Source organism: Neovison vison, chromosome 2 (assembly GCF_020171115.1).
Source record: "Neovison vison isolate M4711 chromosome 2, ASM_NN_V1, whole genome shotgun sequence".
NCBI classification, from domain to species: Eukaryota; Metazoa; Chordata; class Mammalia; order Carnivora; family Mustelidae; genus Neogale; species Neogale vison.
In genome coordinates, this window is record NC_058092.1 from 225,125,544 (window position 1) to 225,146,890 (window position 21,347).

The following is a 21,347-nucleotide window of genomic DNA, read 5'->3' on the forward strand; positions in this document are numbered from 1 at the left end:
TGCATTTGGTACAAAGTTAGCACTAATTTAGCGTTTTTAATTGAGAACTGAAAAAAGAAAATAAATATAATTTGGCCCTTTAAGTCTATACCACCTTAATAATTTTCATCATGACTTAGATTAAATATGAATTAAAAGTATAAGCTAAAACTGTATTAGGAAGTCCAAAATTCTAGAGAAAGATTAATTTTTCCCCTGAAAATCCCTTACATGACTGCATAACTTTTGGGTTTCTTTTCTTACTTTAAATGATACAGAGAAACTCCACTCAGAGTAATTCTTGTTTTTAGAAATCAAAGCCTGCTGTTAAGTTAGTAATTACTGAGGAACAATTAATCTCCTTTTTGGGGGAGATCGAATTTTACTGTCAGGTTTTCCTTTCTTTATCTTTGTATATAGCAATCACAGGTTTTCTAGTAACATCGAAAATTTGTATATAAATCTATTAATAATTTTTGGACCTTTGGGGGATTGCTGTTTCACTCATCTGAAAACTTTAAATTTTTATCTTTCTTTATATGGAAGCTAAGTTATTTTATAAATTTCATTTGTGTTATACAAATAGATTTTTTTGTATTGATTTCCATTATAAAATCAGAGATAGATTCCTTTAGAAAAACTTGTCCAGTTTTTCCACTGCAAAATACATCACTTTGGAATGTAATTTAGTGGTCTGGAATTATTTTGGAAGAACTTTAAACATTTTGCAGTTCTTTCTTTATTCTCGGTTTTATCTTTGCAATTTTTTTCTCAATTTGATTTTCCCGCTATTATAGGACTTATTTTGCAGACTTCCTGCCCAGTGTGGAGCCTGATGTAGGGCTGATCTCACTACCCTGAGATCATGATCTGAGCCAAAATCAAGATCAGTTTGCTAACCGACTTAGCCATCCAGGAGCCCCTTGGGATTATAGGAATTTTTCACTTGTAATTTTCCTTTTTTCTTTGACATGTCTATTTGTAATATCTAATGACACCAGGCTTTATTAACATAGATTGCCTCAAGTATACTTAGTTTTCTTATATATAAAATGAGGGGACTGATTTAATAATAAGAATAGGATTACTAGGACACCTGGGTAGCTCAGTCTTTAAGTTAAGCGTCTGCCTTCCGCTCAGGTCATGATCCCAGGGTCCTGGAATTGAGCCTCGCATGGGGCTCTCCACTCAGCGCGAAGCCTGCTTCTCCTGCTCTCTCTCCCCCTGCTTGGGTTCCCTTTCTGGCTCTCTTTCTGTCAAATAAATAAATAAATAAATAATCTTTAAAAAAAAAAAGGATTAGGATTACTGTAAAGGAGCTTGAAGAAGTAACTTGTCCAAGGTTTCATATCTAGTAAGTTGGAAATCTTGGTTTACTTCTTAGCTCATACTTTTGATCTTTTGTGGCTCTAAGGTTATTTTTATTCATTCATTTGGTAAGTATATACTGAGACCACTCATAGGTGTTGGGCTATGTTAGGAATTTTTCATTTTGTTTGAAGTGTGATGGGAAACCACTGAAGGATTTTGAGTAGGAGTGAATTCATATTTTTAATCACTCTGGTTGCATTGTGGAGAGTAGAATGTGATGAGAAGGGAACCAGAATGGAAATAAGGAAACCAGTTTTTGGAGACTCTTGTTCCACATAGTTCCTTTTAGGTGGCTAGGACTAGATGGTAGCTATTAAGGAAAGAGTTGGTGGTTGGTGTCTAGTAGAAATGACAGAATTTATTTATTATTATTATTATTTTTTTTTTTTTGAAATGACAGAATTTAAAGATGTTTATCATCGGTAGGGTACAGACACTCAGACACCAGCCAGTCAAAAGGGATGCTGGCCTTAGGACGGAGCTAGATCCTGGAGGAGCCATGCTGTGCCAGGTATCATGACTTTAGTTGTTGACTGGAGAGGCTTGGATTATCTCAGGAAGGGGCCAGGGGAACTGGGAGGGTAGGCCAGGGGCTTGAGGCAGCATCTGCTTCAATTGAAACCTTTCCATACTGTAATGGTCAGAAAGGCTGTACGCCTACATACTAATGAATGTCAGTCCGGGATTTGTTGATGGATTGGATATGGAATGTGGGTGAAAGAGAGAGCTCAGGAATAGCCCCATGGTCTTTGTCCTGAACAGTGAGGTAAACGGAAGTGCCATTTACTGAGATGGTGAACACTAGTGAGGGAGCAGATTTGAAAGGGAAGAGTTAAGATTTTAGTTTTGGACATGTTAAGTTTGAGATTATTATTAGACATCTAGCTGGTGGAGATGTCATATAGGTCATCTGTCTTTGAACCTGGAATTCAAGAGGGATTGTGGGACTAGAGATACACATTTGGGAGAGATCAGAGTGTAATTCTACTCTCTATGATTGTGTGTAGAATAGCATTTTCCCTTCAGAAATCTCTCAACAGCCTTTACTAATCTCCAAAGTTACAACATTAGAAATGCATTTGTGCTCTTTGGATTATAAATGATGCACAACCTGTGGAAAATGTAGCATATTAAATCTTTATGAAATCCCCACTGTAATGTGAATTAGTTTATTCCATCTTTTCAAGACAGCTGAGTTCTGCATACCTTGAGGAGATAGAGAGAAGTTGTGCAGGAAGAGTTAATGCAGAGAGACTGCATAAGGGACCACATTAGGAAGTGGTAGATAGAGGACTTTTCATGGAAATATATATATACATATATATGTATATATATATATATATATATATTTTAAGGTTTTATTTATTTATTTGACAGAGATCACAAGTAGGCAGAGAGGCAGGCAGAGAGAGAGGAAGGGAAGCAGACTCCCTGCTGAGCGGAGATTCCGACGCAGGCCTCCATCCCTGGACCCTGGAACCATGACCCGAGCTGAAGGCAGAGGCTTTAACCCACTTAGCAACCCAGGTGTCCCTCATGGATATATTTTTAGAAAAAGGGAGTCTTGGGGCACCTAGGTGGCTCAGTTAGTTAAGCATCCGACTCTTGAATTTGGCTAAGGTTATGATCTCAGGGACCTGAGATTGAGCCCTGCCCAGAGTGGAGTCTGCTTAAGATTCTCTCTCTTCCTCTCCCCCTGCCCCTTCCCCACCCTCTTAAACAAAACTAAAAAGGGAGTCTTTGAGGGCCTTAAATGTAGATATCAATATTAGATTTTTAATGGATGGTGAAGCCTTTATGTATAGTGTAATCTTTGCAGTTCTTTATGTTTTAAATTAATGTTCAGTTTATAAAATTACATTTTTAAAAAAGGATTTCATTTATTTATTTGAGAGAGAGAATGAGCAGGGGAGAGTGAAAAGATTGTCCGCTGAGCAGGGACTCTGATGTGGGACTTGATCCTAGGACCTTGATATCATGACCTGAGCCAAAGTCAGATGCTTTACTCACTGAGCCCCTCAGGCACCCTATAAAATGATGTTTTTAATTATTTTAGTTATAGAACACAGCGTGCTACAAATTAAGCTGCCTAGTTTTCCTTAAGCTTTTAAGCCATATTCATAAATCTCATTCTATTTATAAATTTCCTAATTTAGAACGAAATAAAGACAATCTATAGAGTTTGACTATAGACATTTCTTCTAATAATTGCCGGAAGTAAGATATGGTAGTAACAAAGATAAGAAAAATTTTAACTCCTATTTTGTGTAGAAAATCAGATTTTTTAGATTATGGAGTAAAATTTAAAAAACCTTTAGAATCTTGTTTTTCTGTATTAAATACCAATATTTAAATAAATTAAGTAATAAATTTAGTTATACATGTTAGTTTCTTATAACTGCTATAATGAATTACCATAAATCTGATGTCTTGAAATAATACACCTTTATTCTTTTTTTTTTTTTTAAAGATTTTATTTATTTATTTGACAGACAGAGATCACAAGTAGGTAGAGAGGCAGGCAGAGAGAGAGAGAGAGAGAGAGAGAGAGAGGTGGAAGCAGACTCCCCGCCGAGCAGAGAACCCGATGCGGGGCTCGATCCCAGGACCCTGAGACCATGACCTGAGCCGAAAGCGGAGGCTTTAACCCACTGAGCCACCCAGGCGCCCCACAATACACCTTTATTAATCTCTTACCATCTGAGATAAGTGTGAAGTCAGTTTCACTGGTCTAAAATCTCAGGGCTTGCAAGGTCACACTCCTGGAGGCTCTAGATCTTTTCCTAGATCTTTTCTAGATCCTTGACTTTTCCTGCTTCTAGAGCTGCGGTTCCTAGTTTTCCCTTCCTCCACTATCAAAGCTTACACTACAGCTGACTTCAGTGGTCATACTGCTTTCTTCTGTATTCACATCTCCCTCTCTTGTTAAGGAAACTTGTAATGACATTCAGAGCCTTCCTGGATAATTCAGGATAAACTTCTGAGTTCGATTCCTAATTTAGTCATATCTTCAAAGTTCCTTTTGCCAGATAAGGTAACATTCACAGGTTCCAGTGATTAGGACCTAGACTTCTTTGGGGCGAGGGGCTTTATATAGCCTACCACAAATCTGCTCTGAAATATTTTGCTTTAGCATAGGTTTCATAATCATATTACACTTTAAATATGGTTCTGACTCTCAAGAGTTTTACGTGCTGTTAATTCTCTGTCAAGCTCTTTGTCAGATAAAACCTGGGTATTACTTGACTGCTCCCAGCTCTGCCTTTAGGTGGTAGACTTTTTTAAAGTTTTTACTTAGAAAGTTTTAAATTTATGAGAAAATTGCAAGAATAAGAATAGTACAAAGACTATCCAAGCGCCCTTTACCCCCATTTTCACCTGTTGTTGACATTTTACCCTATTTGCTTTATTATTCCTGACTTACATGATTTAAAATAAATCTACATTTCCTTTTTAAGAAAACCAGATACAAAAATTCATACCAATGAATATATTACTTATATATAACGCCCATATGATCTCATTTCTCTTCAGTCTATCTAGAGATTGGTGAACCATTCTGTGAGTTTTGTCTCTGTAGGCCACACAGTCTATGTTGCAGGTATTCAGCTGTGCTCGTGCAGGAGCAGTCACCGGTCGCACTTGAATGAGCATGCTGTGTTCTAATAAAATGTCATTTACGAAAACAGATAGTGGCCTGGAGTTTGCTCATGGTTTGTTGTTTGCCAACTTGAATTCTAAGTGATTTCGAATTGGAATTAAAAAATATTTTTGGCAGCAGTATATTCTTTAAATTTCTTCAGTTACCAAGGAATAGTTTGTAGTCTTCTCACTCAGAAACAGTAACATTTTCTGTATCTGATTTAAAGGATTATGCTGTTATCAAAGAGATAAGCTAGAATGCTACCTAGTTTGTACCTGAAAAATATAGCATGCAAGCACTGAAAAGGACTTTGAAGATGAATGAGTGAGTGCATGGGTGAGTGAACACAGAAACAAATGGAAACTGTATGGGTTAATGTCTCTCACATCAGAGTCTCTTCGGATATTTTAAAATTTTGTGATTCAAGATAATCTAAAACCTTTTGGTATTAACAAATTTAAGCCAAGTGATTGATCTCGTAATTGAGTAAAAATGTCACTTGGTTGCAATGTCAGCATTCCTGTTTGCTATGGATTTGAGACCAAGTGATGTTACTTACTATAGGCTAAAAAGAATATTCCTCAGGTGTTTTATGCTTTTGTGACAAGTGCAGTTCAAATGATAATATGGCATATTATTGAATTTTAACTATTTATTAAAGGTAAAGGAAAGAAAAGTGATGAGAGAATTATGTCAAGATAATATAGGTATGCTAAAGTATGTTAAAAAGGCACTATAGTAATATCATTTTCAACTTGGGACCAATGATTTACTTTGAGCAAAGCACTGTTACCATAATATTAAGTAAACATTAATTTTACTGGTTTTGTAAGTTTATATACAATTTATAAATTTTTGTTGGTTTTATATTTATAAAAGTACTCCAAACATAAGGAATTTATATTTAGTTTTATTTCAGTGTATTTTAATTTCCTTAGAATTAAAATAATTTATGAACGTTAAGTTTGGTGAAATATATATTTCCTTTAGGAGCATTCCTTCAATTAGTTAAGTTTGAGAAACCTGATCCAGGCTAGTCTCCTATATTTTACAGAGGAGGAAATCAAGTCTCATGAGTAACTTGAATGATGGGTAGGTAAAGGCAGTGTTTTTAACATAAAGTTATTTAAGTTATCCTGCACTTATTAATACTTTTTATTTTATTATGCATAATAATTTTTTTCCTGTTTGAGGATAATAAGCCTCTCTACTAATACCAACTTTGGTTGTTCTTCATATAATGATACTAAGAAAAATATAATTTTTGGTTTCATATTTGTTTAATAGTTTATAATTTATAAATGCTTTCATTTCTACTGTCTTTTAAAAATTATGATAATCTTTAGGGGATCAATTGTTATTTCTATTTTATAGATGAAAGACTGATGATGGGAGAGACAAACAGACTTGCTCAAGGTCACATTTGTTGTCAGTGACCAAACCAGGATTTGTGTACATTGATTTGCCGTCTGATACTCCAGTAGCATTCTAGTGCATAATAAAGTAAATAGGATATTTCGTATTACTTAAATGATTTTTTTTCAGGTTGTGGTACTTATGTCTGATTGGGTATATGAGTTTTTTGCCTGGTAGGCATTATTTTTGGTCTTAGAAATTTTCCTATAAGTTATATTTTAGATCATTATATGTATATTGCATTTATTAGTATCATGAGCATTGAATTCTTAAATTTTCTTAATCCATATATTCTACTTCTATAACCTAAGGTCTTTGTTTAATGCATTGTGTTTGATTTTTTTTTTTTAATAGGTCCTGACTGTTCTTTGAATGTTCCTTCTACTGAGTCTTACTGGATTTTGCCAAATGTTAAACCCTTCAGTCCTTCTGTAGGTCGGGCTTCCCATAAAGCGGTTTTACATGGGAAATTTATGTGGGTGATTGGTGGATATACTTTTAACTACAGTTCTTTTCAAATGGTCCTGAAGTAAGTTTTTTTTCAAATGTTCATAATCTATTGGATTATTTTGGTAATAAGGCTATACTAAATTTCTTATTTTATTGCTGTCCAAATTTATAAACCGTTAGATCAGTGGTAGTAACTACTTACTACATAGGACTGATTTGAGAATACATGAAATCAGTATATACGTAGTTAATTTTTGTCATTGTGCATATAAGTTTTACTTCTCTAGAGATTGCTTTTCTCAAATTCTTAGTATGAAAATGCGAACTTCAAAGAAGTAGGGGACTGTGCCTGTATTAGACATTAAAAATCCTGTCACCTTTCATTTTCTTAGAATGAAGTGTATTTGCTTATATAAAAATACTTTCAGTTTTTTGTACCATAAGTTTTAATTTACCTGAGCTTTTATTTTACAAGCTTTTGGGAACACAGCGCCAATATTATAAAATAAATCATTCATTAAAATAAATCATAAATGAATGATTTATTTTATAATATTGGTGCAATAGAGATTATCCTCTGCATGATTGGATGACATGAGAAATCACATGGGTGGCAAGTTTATCTGACTTTTTTTCAGCTGCCAGTTTTATTTTATCAACCATCTATTAACAGAATAAAAGAGGAATTAGAGTAATTTGATTATCAGTATTGTTTTCAATATAATAATATAACTGGTACAACCTGGGCATCAACCAGTCAGAACTGACCTTGTTAGTCTTCATTGTAAAATTGTATATGTTGCATGTAGGCTCCTTGCAATATGCAATATACAAAATAACTTTAAAAATATGTATTTTTGCTTTTGTTCCAAATATTGCATGGGTACACTAAAAACTTGTTGGTTGCTTATCTGAAATTCAGATTTAACTGAGCATCCTATATTTTATCTGGCAACCCTACCAAGTGAAAATACTAACCTTGTTACTTTGGAGAATATAAAAATGTCTGTGTTTAAGAGGAGATTGCTTTAAAGCTATGATTGAATACGATTGGAATTAGTCTAAAATGAATTCTGGAGAGGAAGAAAAGGAAGAGTGATAGGTAAATATTTAAGTGAAGAATTAGAATTATACCTCATAGTATATGAAGGATAAAATATTCTAAAAAGAATTGAAGGAGTGTTGGTAGTATTAAACAAGTTGTTAAAGGTATAAAAAGAACCTGAAGCAATAATACAATTTAAATGTGGAAATGAGAAGGAAATGAACTATGATTAATGATAATGAAAAGTCTATGAAAATAAAATAAAACTTTGAATTAAACTGTGGTCTTTGTATCTTTGTGAAGATGGAGTACAGTGTCAGGGAAACATGGGAATCTTAAAAATTTGTGTTCTGTACAAGTTTAATAGCATATTTAAAATTAAGTGATGAATATCATTTGATACTCTTAAACTTATATATTCCTCATTTGACTCAGATAATTTAACATTTTTTTTTTGTCTGCAACCTGTTTCTTTTGCCTATAGTGTTTAGTTTTAAGTCTCGAGGTGTCAGATTAAAAGTAACCTGGTTGCTGTGTTTACAAGTTAGAGAATTTTTTGTTTTTATTATTCTGAATGTAATTCAGTTGTAGGTAGGTTAGGATATTTATTGGCTTTTAGAAGTGATGTTAGTCATTAGTCAATTTCTCTTCTATAGAATTTAATTGAGGTATAGATGTTACATTTGTAAAAATCTTTTGCAATTTTAACAAAGATTTTATTTGAGAGAGAGAGAGAGAAAGAGAGAGAAAGAGAGTATGATCAGGGGTAGGGGCAGAAGGAAAAGCAGACTCCCTGTGAGCAGGGAACCCAATGTGGGACTTGATCCTGGGATTCCGGGATCATGTCCTGAGCAAAAGGTAGATGCTTAACTGACTGAGCCACCAAGATGCCCCTAGATGTTATATTTTAAGACAAAATTGTTCAGTAAGATATAAAATTCTGTATTATTTGACAGAACATTTATGATGGGTCCCCCAATGATAGGTGATAGGTCCGTGATCAAAGGAGCGAGACTGATAAAAAGTGAAGGTCAAGCAAAGCTTTATTTTGCGCCAAGCATCGAGAATCAAACTGACTGTTCGGGGCTGCCTCTTACAAAGAGGGTGACCCTTCCCTGCCTTACTGACTAACTTTTAAAGGGCAAGGGCCATGTGGTTGGCCACACACAGGTGGCCAATGAGATTGCAACATACAGAGAAAGCTGCATAGTCATGCTAGGTCACACACAAGTGACCAATTGAATCACAATTTACCCTATACTAGATATTTGAACTAGCCTATCACCTTGGTCAGAATTGGCACCCAAAAGGCCCCAAAAGGCAGGGCCTACACTCCTTGGTAGCTAGGGAGACAGTATGCATGCCCCACTGATTGGATGTCTCCACCCGGCCTGACCCACCCTTGTATTTGTGCTTTGTTATCTGGGACTGGTTTCCTGGACTTGCTTTTAAGTAAGTCCCCTGGTGGAGGGGGCAGGGTCAGTTTAAGTTTTACTGCATAAACAACAAAACCACTGTTTAACCGGATGGAATCGCTCTGGCTAAATAGGCCCTTACATTATATACTGACATTAGTGAGAATTAACATGTATTTATGGGCATAGCAAACTGTTTTGAATATTAACTGTATGCTTGATATTTGGGATACATAGTGGACATATTAATTGTCTCTATATTTATGGAGTTAGTGAGGAAAGACAGGCAATTAGAAAAAAATAATTACCATCATAAATAAGTACATTTTATGTAAATTATATATATATATATGTATGTATAAAAAGATAGATACCAAGAGAGATAGGATAAGCAAATCACAAAGTGCAAAGAGTAGAGTTATAAATGTAGTGGTCAAGGTAGGCATCAAGGGAAAGGTGATAACAACAGTTTTAAGGAGATTAAGCATTGTCAGTGCAGTTATCTGGAGACAGAGAAAAGAGCCAGACAAAAGCCTTAATGTGGAGCTACTTGCACAGTTCAAGCAGCAAAAAGGAGGCCCTGTGACTTTCATGGAATACATGAGAGGGAAGCATGAACTTCTTGGGATAGTCGGAGAGAGAGACAGATCATGTAGGATGTTGTAGGTTTTTTGAGAGTCATGGGAATCTTTGAGCATGCTTTGACTTGCATTGTGCCTACTTTGTGAAGACTATACTGGGATTGTAAGAAGAATAGAAATGGGGCTCGAGTTACGATGATATCATTAAAGGAATGAATTCTAGGTGGAGAAGAGAACCAAGAACTGAGCCCAAGGCACCGTATCACTAGGAGGTCAAGGTCAAAGATGAGAAAACAGCAGAGGAGGCTGTAAAGGAGTGGCCTGTGAGTTAGGAAAACCAAGTGTGGTATCTTTGAAGGCAAGGGAAGAGAATATATGAGGAGAAAGGATTGATTAGCAGTGTCAGATGCTAATGATTAACCAAATCAAGGAAAATGAGGACTGAGAAGGCCCAGGGATTTAGCAGGAGGAAGCTGGTTTTAACAAAAACAGTTTTGTTGGAGCCTCGTTTTAAAAGCTGATTTGGAGTTAGTTGAAGAGAGTGGAGAGGTACAGGGTGGGGTAAGGAAGAATAGGAATAGTAAAGAAATGGGGTGATAGCTTGAAGGGGGAACAGTAAGGTCAAGAGAAATTTTCCTTTTTTTTTTTTTTAATAAGTGGGGAAAAATAACACCCATGTTTTTATGCCAATGGGAATTGTCTAGTAAATCCATAAAGTGGTGATGTAGGAAATAGATGGCAGAACTGCTAGAATGTTGTGGGATCCACTGCACCAGGAACACAAATATAGTTTATTGATAGCAGAAACAGCCAGCTGCCAAGGAGGGGCCCAGGGCCTAGATGCTAAGAATGGTTTTGCATTCTTAATGGGCTGTAGAAAAGAACTGAAGAAGAATGTATGAGACCAATGTGTACACAAAGCCTAAAATATTTATCGTCTGGCCTTATACGGAAATAGTTTGCTGGCCCCTAATTTATGGTAATTTGGTGGAAAGCTGTGTGTTGGGTGCAGATATGGTAGGTAGGTACAGGTACGAGTCTGGTTGATTATATTTCCTCATTTATGACATACACGTATTTTATAACTCCATGGTAGGAAATAAGTTAAACATGATACTGAAGACAATTTTTGGTAACCCTTTCTCTCTCTCTCTTTTTTTTTTTTTTTTTTGGGTGAAGGGAGCCCTCTTAACATTTCTTGTTGAGTTGAAGAAAGAGAAGAGGGGAAATAATTGATAATGAGTTCCTTAAACAATGTTCTTGCTAATTCTTAGCTGGGTGCTTCCCTTTTTTATGTTTAGAAAAATTGAGGAACTTTGAGTGTAGAGTATGATGGTGGAGTTCTGTTGGATGAGCACTTGAGATTCATAGTTTGGAACTTCTGTTTTCATATATGTATTTTAGAATATATTAATTTTCTTTTTTTATCCTGTAATCCAATAAGTACTTTACTTTTACAGAAGCTTCCATCTTACTAGATTCATTTTATTTCAAAAAGTGTTCTGTGAACGTGTTATATTTGGCGTAGGAAATGCATACTTAGTTAATTTACATAATGCTAAGCTTAGTCTGTATAAAAGAATAAAAATGAATACATAAAGGAAATGGCTGTTATGAAAATGGGGAGAAGTTTTATCTATTTTGAAAAGAAAAAGGTGACTTTTAAAAAAACTTAAAAATGCAGAATAACTCACTTATTTCAACTACTTGGTTGAAATTGTTAAGGGTAATTGAACAAATTAATTCCAGTAATAAATAGCCTACTCAAGTTAATATATATTACATGGTTAAATGATTGAATTTTGATTTAGAGTAGGTATGTTTTAAATGAGTCTTTATTAAAAATTTCTAATGTGGCACATGAAATTATGAGTTTATTAGTTATAATTATTTTTGAATTCAATGAATACTTGAATACAAGTGAGGAAAACATGCAAATTAAAAAAATAAAAATGAATCTTAGCTTATAAAGTTTTTTCTTCTTTTCTTTTTTTTTTTGCTTTTAGTTATAATTTGGAAAGCAGTATATGGAATGTAGGAAGTCTATCAAGGGGTCCTCTCCAGAGATATGGACACTCTCTTGCTTTATATCAGGTATGGATCGTTCTTTTTAAATTCTATTCAATGTTTTTTTACCTTTGAGGAAAAAAAATGCTAAATCTCAGTTTTACTTCAAATCTTAATGAGAATAGATCATAGATCACAATAACTTGAGATGTCACAAACTCGTATAGTATTTTAGTAAAAAAATAGATTTTAGTACAATTCTTCATTAAACATGAGAAAAAATGAAGATTCAGTTTTTGTCCATGGCTTTATGCCTAGTTATCAGGTTAATCACTTTTTTTTAAAAGATTTTATTTATTTATTTGGAAAAGAGAGAGTGAGTGAGAGAGCAAGCATGGGGAGGGGGAGAAGGAGAGGGAGAAGCAGACTCCCCTCTGAGCCAGGAACCCATTGTGGGGCTCGATCCCAGGATCCTGGAATCATGGCCCGAGCTGAAGGCAGTCACATAACCCACTGAGCCACCTCGGCTTTTAAAAAGTTGTAGTAAAGTACACATAATATAAAATTTACTATTTTAACCATTTTTAAATGTATTTTGAGTGACATTAAGGATATTCACATTGTTGTACAACAGTTACCACCATTATTTCCAGACCTTTTTTCATCTTGCAAAAATGACACTCTATACCCATTAAACAATAACTCCCCCTTTTATTCCCCAACCCCCGGCAACCACCATTCTACTTTCTCTCTCTGTAATTTGACTACTCCTCATATAAGTGGAATCATACAGTCTTTGTCTTTTGACTGGCTTATTTCACTTAGCATAATGCCCTCAAGATTCATCCATACAGTATATGCTAGAATATCCTCCCTTTTTAAGCCTAAATAATATTCTATTGTATGGACATATCACATTTTATTTATCCATTGATTCATTGATAGACTCTTGGGTTGCTTTCACATTTTTGACTCTTGTGAATGATGCTCTTGTGAACATGGGTATATAACTATTTAAGTCCTCCTTTAAATTTTTTGGATAGATAGTTTGAAGAGGAGTTGCTGGAATATATCATAATTCTATTTTTGATTTTTTTGAGGAATTGTCATATTGTTTTTCACAGCAGCTGCACCATTTTACATTTTCACCAGCAGGGCACAGGATTCTAATCCCTCCACATCCTTGTCAACACTTATTATTTTTTGTTTGTTTGTTTGTTTTTTATAATAGTCACTCTTGTATGAAATGGTATTTATTCCGGTTTCGATTTGCATTTTTTCAGTGATAGGTAATGTTGAGCATCTTTTCATGTGCTTATTGGCTATTTGTATGCCTCCTCTAAAGAAACGTATATTCAAGTCTTTTGCCCATTTTTAAAATCAGGTTGGTTGTTTCTTTGTTGTTGAGTTGAAAGGGTTCTTTATATATTCTGGATATTAGCCCTGTATCAGATACATGATTTGCAAATATTTTCTCTCATTCTGTGGGCTGACTTTTCACTCTATTGATACGTTCTTTAATGTACATAAGTTTTTAATTTTGGCATAGTCCAGTTAATCTTTTTTTTTTTTTTTTTTTGTTCTCTGGGCTTTTGGTGTCATATCCAAGAAGTCATTGCCAAATCCAGTGTTATGAGTACCAATGTTATGTTATTTCCCTATATTTTCTTTTAAGAGTTTTAAAGTTTTAGTTTTTATATTTAGCTCTTTAATCCATTTTGTGTTAATTTTTTGTTTATGGTGTAGGGTAAGTGTTCACTTTCATTTCTTTGCATGTAGATACTTTGTTTTCCCAGCACCATTTGTTGAAAAGACTGTCTTTTCCTCATTGAATGGTTTTGGTGCCCTTGTTGAAAATCATTTCATCATGTGTGAGGGTTTATATCTGGGCTATTCTTTTTTTTTTTTTTTTTAAAGATTTTATTTATTTATTTGACAGAGAGGGATCACGAGTAGACAGAGAGGCAGGAGAGAGAGGGAGAAGCAGGCTCCCCACTGAGCAGAGAGCCCGATGCAGGGCTTTATCCCAGAACCCTGAGACATGACCTGGGCCGAAGGCAAAGGCTTTACCCACTGAGCCACCCAGGGACCCCTATCTGGGCTATTCTTTTGATCTGTGTCTGTGTACCAGTACCAGTGTGACACAATTTTGATTATTATACTTTTGTAGTAAGTTTTGAAATGAGGAAGTGTGAGACTTCTGTCTTTGATCTTGTTTTTTAAGTTTGTTTTGCCAACTTGGAATCATTTAAGATTCTGTATGAATTTTAGGATAGATTTTTCTGTTTCTCCAATGTCACGGAGTTTTTGATAGGGATTGCATTGTACTCACTTACCCTTGTGTAATTCATGAATTTAGTATGATTAAAACATAGGCTATTTAACTGTTTTTTATTTTGAATCAACAAAGATTCTTATATATTGTAGTCTTTGACTAGACCTGTTAAATAAAAACTTATATATTTTCTGTGCTTATTTAAGAAAATTGGGAAAATACAAGAGTGATGTAAAGAATAAACGTCAACTCTTTTTTTCTATGTGTATGCATGTTTTAAAGATAAAAACCTCTCTATGTATATGTGTTTATGAACCACTTCTCGGCCTTTTGGCTAAGATCAAGTGTATTTGTGTTTGTGTGAATATAAATGCTTTTTTTCTTTTAATTTTGGTTTTTAGTTTTAGTGTTTTGATTATTGCATTTTTGTGGTAATAACTTTTGAGATGTTATTGATATACCGTACAGTTCAGTCATCCATAGTGTGCCTTTGGAATGGTTTTTAATTTATTTAGAGTTGTGCAACAACCTTTTGCGTATTTGCATAAAATCACAGAGTTGAATAATCAATTTTAGAACCTCACAAAGATTCTTGTACTCTTTGTTACTCTAAACCTCCTCATCCTCCCAGCTTTAAGCAATCATGAATCTCTAGAGATTCGTCTGTTCTGGACATTCCATATAAATGACATTATATACCACATGGTTTGTGACTAGCATGTTGTAGCATGTATTGATACTTCATTTTTATGGCTAAATAATATTCTATTATGGATATACTACACTTGCTTTATTCATTTATCAGTTGATTGGGCATTTGAGTTGTTTTCACCTTTTGGCTGTTACGATAATGCTGCTGTGAACATTCATGTGTAAGTGTTTGTGTGGACATGTGCTTATGTTCCCCTTGGGTATATAAGTAGGATTGAAATTTGCTGGGTCAAATGGTAACTCTATATTTAACTTTTTGAGGAACTACCAGACTGTTTTCCAGAGTGGCTACATCATTTTACATTTCTACAGGCCATATATGAAGGTTGCCATTATTCTGCGTCCTTGCCAGCACTGGTTATTTGATATCGTTTTGGATTATAACCATCCCTAGTGAAGTGGTGTCAGAGTTTGTTTTGATTTGCATTTCCCTGTTGACTAATGTTATGAGTCATCTTTTCATGTGCTTATTGCCCATTTGTATTTTCTTTGGAGAAATATCTATTCATGTTCTCTTAGCATTTTTAATTTTTTAAATTTACTTTTATTTTATTTTTTAAAAGATTTTATTTATTTGAGAGAGAAAGAGCAGGACTGGTGGAGAGGGGAGGGGCAAAGGGAGAGGAAGAAGCAGACTCTTTGCTGAGCAGAGAGCCCTGTGGGAGGAGGCTTGGGGACTGGGTTGGGGAGGGCTGGATCCCAGGGTCTTAGGATCCTGACATAAGCTGAAGGCAGATCCTTAAGAGACTGAACCACCCAGGTACTCCCCCTTCCCATTGTTTAATTGGGTTATTTGTCTTTTTATTATTGAGAAGTAAGAGGTATTTATATATTCTAGATACAAGTCCCTTATCAAATACATGTTTTGCAGATTTTTTCCCATTCTGTGAGCTTTCTTGATAGTGTCTTTTGAAGCACAGAAGTTTCTTAATTTTGATGAAATCCAATTTATTATTTTTCTTTTGTTGCTTGTGTTTGGTGTCATATTTAAGAAACCATTGCCAAATCCAGTGTTATGAAGGTTTGCCTCCTGTTTCTTTCTAAATTTTATAGTTTGGCTCTTAAATTTAGGTGCTTGATCCATTTGGATTGGGTTTTGTACATAGTATGCCATAAAGGTTCAAGTTCATTCTTTGTCATGTTAACTGTCTAGCTCTCATTATACCATTTGTTGAAGAGGCTGTTCTTTTCCTCCTGAGTGTTCTTGGCACTCTTGTCAAGTATCAGTTGGCCCTAGATGTATAGATTTATTTCTGGACTCTCTGGTCTATTGATTTATATGCCTGTCTTTATGCCTGTAGTACACTGCCTTGATTACTTTTCCTTTATAGTAAGTTTTGAAATCGAACAGTGTGAGTCTTCCAATTATAACCTTCTTTTTCAAGATTGTTTGGATATTCTGGGTCCCTTGCACTTCCATGTGTTTTGGAATCAACTTGTCAATTTCTACAAAGAAGCAGTTTAAGAGATTGCATTGAATCTGTAGATCAATTTGGAGACATTGCCATCTTAATTATATTAAGTCTTTGACCAATGAACATGGGTTGTCTTTCCATTCATTTAGATCTTTTAAAATTTCTTTCAACAATATTTTGTAGCTTTCAGAGTTAGTTTGTTATTTCTTTTGTTAAATTTATTTTTAAGTATTATTTCCTTCTTGATGCTTTTGTGTATGGAATTGTTTACTTAGTTTCATTTTTCATTTTTGGATTGTTCATTTTAATTCTTGATGCTTTTGTGAATGGAATTGTTTACTTAGTTTCATTTTTCATTTTTGGATTGTTCATTTTAAGTGTATAGAAATAGAATAGATTTTTTGTATATTGATTTTGTATTCTACAATGTGGTCTACCTTTTTGGTGGACAGTTCTTGAAGAAAACAGTGAATGAGAATAGCACAAAGCAATATACATAGCTGGTAAAATTTAAGTGTAAGAAGTGGAGACTCAACAACTAAGATAATTAAAAACATAGTCAATTTAACTATATTAATATAGCTATTTTAAAGAAAGTAACTTTTTGAAAGCATGGATTTTTTTCCCCCTTCTTGTAAGTAAAAGCATTAATTCCCATTTGACTTTCTATAAATAAAAACTATGCCTTGTGCATGTGATGAGTGATTACTAAAGTTTAGTGTTTAAAGTAAACCTTTATTTTTAATTATATTGCTAAGATATGATGATTTTGCTTATTAATATATGTTTTTAATTTACAGGAAAACATCTTTATGTATGGAGGCAGAATTGAAACAAATGATGGCAATGTCACAGACGAATTATGGGTTTTTAATGTACATAGTCAGTCATGGAGTACAAAAACTCCTACTGTTCTTGGACATGGTCAGCAGTATGCTGTAGAGGGACATTCAGCACACATTATGGAGTTGGATAGTAGAGATGTTGTCATGATCATAATATTTGGATATTCGGCAATATATGGTTATACAAGCAGCATACAGGAATACCATATCTGTGAGTTACTTTGAAAATGTAACTATATACTCTTTTCTTTATTAGTTGAGACTATTGTTATCTTTAATAAAATCTTCATATGAATTTAGTCAAATGCTGAGTTTTTGTAAATCAGAATTATGAGCTAAGAATTACTTTTTAATATAAACCTTTTGATTTTGTGTTAGGTTTTGTCCTTTAATATTTACCTTCTTAGCTAAAAGTGAGGAAGTGTTACATACCAGTTACACATTTTCAAGAATTGAGAATTTTTATAAATATGAGAAATTCCAACAGATGGTGCTATTTCTTTGGATTTTACTTATGAACCAAGAACTAACACTAACTTAGTCTCTTTACTATGCATTCCATGATTTCAGGATTTTCATTTTTTCAGGGTTCTGTTTTTAATCTTACTGTAGGATCTCTATATGTGTATTATTCTTTTAAAGTTAGCTTCCTGAAGATAGTCTGTTGTAATCTTTTATAAGAGATTATTTGGTGGGTGAAGGTGACTGAGACGATCTGCATACGACTTTTTATACTATGCTCTTAAATACTCTTCTTTGTTTTTCTGGTACTTTAAAATTTTTTTAAAAAAATTCTTTACAACATTTTCAAACACAAGATTTTTTTTTTACAAAATTTATGTACACATACCATATGTTCCCTGTTTAGATTGAAGACCATATTCCATTTTTAGCTCTGGCCAGTATTATGAACTCAAGTTTTTGGCTCCTTTGTGTATAGATAGCTATTTTCAACTATTTAGAGTCCTTGTGTAGTCTTTTTTTTTTTTTAATGATTTTTTTTTATAGATTATTTATTTGATAGAGAGAGATCACAAGTAGGCAGAGAGGCAGGCAGAGAGAGAGAAGGGGGAAGCAGGCTCCCTACTGAGCAGAGAGCCCGATGGGGGGCTGGATACCAGGACCCTGAGATCATGACCCGAGCTGAAGGCAGAGGCTTAAACCACTGAGCCACCCAGGTGCCCCGAGTCCTTGTGTAGTCTTAATGTGGACTCTCACTTGCAGAACAAGGGAGTCCTTAATGTGCTCACAAGACTCCTTTTCTAAAAATACTCCTCTCTTCCTCCTGCAGTCCTTTCAAGTGATAAGTTTTTTTCTTTTCAAAATCCCCACTGCAGCTGAAAGTGGAATACATATCCTTCTTACTTCTTATTGCCTTTTTACACTATTCCCCTTCCTTCCTCTTTTAAAGCACTCACCTTTGAACCTTACATCATCAAACTGTGTCGCCTATTCTTTACTTTTCTGTTGCCCTCAGATCACTGCTTTATTCCTTGAAAAATATAACTTCTGGTCCACTATCATTCTACCCCACAGAATATATTACATTACAATACATTAGAAAGCAAAATGTTAGTCAACTATTTCTCTGATTTCACTATCCACTTAAAGAGTTATTCTAATTCTTGGATTCTCTCTCTCTCTTTTTTTTTTTTTTTTTAATCTCTCTTCCGGGATCTTATTTTCCATCCTATTTGAGTCACTCTTTCCCATTGTTATACCCTTGACCTGTGTTCCTCGGTGTATCCCATAATTTCCATTTCAGTTATCTTACTCATTGAGTGCCACTGATCTTTCCAGTTTACTCCTTCTAGTACCCCACCTCTGACAATTCTGCAACCTTACTAGAGCTGTCAGTCCATTGGGCCTCCTATAGGTTTTTCACTATCACTCCCTTATCTGTACTTCTCACCTTACCCAGCTTGAACCTTATAATCACCAGTCTTTCCTCCAACTCTCCCAGGTTGACCATTTCATACATTTCCTCTCTATTTCCTCTCTATACAAATATTTACATTTCATTCATATTTCCTCTCTAAACTTCCAGTGCTTCCTTCTCTACAATTACCCTGAGCCAGTGACCTGACTTCTTATCTTACTGGGAAAATAGAACAGATCTAAAGAGAATTCCTGCTGATGGGAACACTTAGGAGTGTAACGGTTAATTAGCGATACTGTATTGGATAGACTGCTATGTACACACATTATTGTTTTAACAGACTCATGGTGGCATTGAAGCACATGTGGCTGTCATTGCATTTCTTAGATGGGCCCAAGGGTTGTTTAAGTAGCAGTTAGAAATTTTCTATGTAGAAGGGTGTTTGTTTTTTGATTTTGTTATTAATTTTTTTATTATGTTGTTCAGGGAACACATATCTATCAAATCTACTTCATTAATCTGTTTAGGTATTCTATTCTTTCCTTACTTTTTTTTGTACTTTATCGGCTATGCTCTGAAAATTGAATTAAAGTCTGAAAATGTTAGGTTATTTTTGCCTATTTTTCGTTGTATATTCTGGAATTTATACTTTATAAAAGTTGATATTACGGATATTCATAACTCTTACATCTTTATTGCAAATTATGTCTTTTAATATTATAAATTGCTTTGCTTGCTTAATGTTGACTTGATTTCTACTTTGTCTGATATTTAATATTATGGCTCTTACTTTCTGTGGGAAGGGGTTCAGTAATTTCCTGGTATACTTTTGCCCTTGCCTTCATTGTTAACCTTTCAGAATCACTTTGTTTTAAATGTGTCTCTTGTGTATAAGAGGGGATTGGATTTTGCTTTATATTCCATCTGGTTTTTGTATACGTTGTGTTACTCTGTTGTCTTCTTGTTTATAATTATGGCTCTTCTTACATTTAGGGAGAGAAAGCCTTTTTGTGGGAAGGAGTGTGGTAATTTTTGAGATCTGCTACCACGAAGCTTCTTCCACACTCCTGTTTCTCATCTTTTCTGCATTCTTGTGGCTTTTTCTCTGTGACTCTCTTGGTTTTACTTACTTTTTTGCATATTCACACCTTATTTGGAGTTTGTAGTTTTTTAAAAGTTCCTAGTTTCTCTGGATATTTAATTTTCTTTTTCTTTCACGTTACCTTCATGTTTTCCTTATTGTTTTACATATCTTCTCCGAGGAAAATGGGAAGATTCAGAATTAAACTATCATGAAGCTTATGATTGAACCAGAGGTTTTGACTTTTGAAGTTTCAAAAAAAATGAAGTCTAAAGTTAACTAGTACTTTCACTCTTTGGTCAACCTCCAATTTATAGGCTACTATTTCTGCTGCTTTAATTCTTGTTTTGTTTTAAGTACATTTGGCCATATTATCAATATTTTAAACTAAGGGTCACAGTCTTTTCTGTAAAGGGCCAGAGAGTAAATATTTCAGGTTTTGTGGGCCACGTGGTTTTTATCATAACTAGTCAGCTCGGCTGGTTTGCATAAAAGCAGCCACATATAATATATACCACAAACAAGCATGGCTTTGTTCCAGATTGGGCCCCCTTGGGTGTTAGATCACCTGCTCTAGAGAGAATATGTACTTCTGGGGGCCTAGCAACCTTGGTCTAAATTAAATTAAAATTTCGGCATGTGCTGTTTGGGACCTTATTTATATGTAGGGTAAATTCATGCCCACAGTGACATGATGTCTAATGTTTGAAAGAAAGTTTTTAAGGGAAGCCCTTTCTCCTTCCACATAGGGCCAAGGCTAAAATAGACATTTTCTGCCTGCCTCTGCAAAGCAGATTAAAACAAAACAAAACAAAACAAAACCATTTTTCATTGAGGGTATAACCCTGACTTTATGTAGAAGCTCTCTGATTCAGTATTTACATGGGCTCACATGCAGTTTTGGCCATGAAAACTGAATTTCTAAGTTACCTGATTAGTACATGTCTTCTCTACCCTGCCTCCCAACAATATAGTTTATAGTTCACAGAATATGTTACTTACTCTTTTCATATTCCCCTTTATTGAACAGTAGTATCATTCAGTTATGAGACATGGTGGTGATTATGCTTTCTAGGGATAGCTAGGAAGGCACGTCAGATTTTTTCTAATCTATGAATGGTAAATGTTGATGTAGGTTGTTAATGGATAAATTCATTGGCTGGTAGGTTTTTGCTTTCATTTGGAATAATTTGATTATATAATTTTAATTGTAGTTTTGGTAAAAATCTAACGA

The 21,347-nt window shown here is 34.5% G+C and overlaps 1 protein-coding gene across 1 annotated transcript in view; it reads left to right on the top strand.

Moving 5' to 3' along the window:
* Positions 1-21,347, top strand: part of ATRNL1 (attractin like 1) — an 810,828-nt gene that overhangs the window by 45,196 nt on the left and 744,285 nt on the right. The window contains exons 6-8 of the mRNA XM_044240595.1: positions 6,764-6,938; positions 11,907-11,994; positions 17,109-17,364. Of these exons, the coding sequence (XP_044096530.1) occupies positions 6,764-6,938; positions 11,907-11,994; positions 17,109-17,364 (519 nt within the window). The remainder of the gene's footprint in view (positions 1-6,763; positions 6,939-11,906; positions 11,995-17,108; positions 17,365-21,347) is intronic.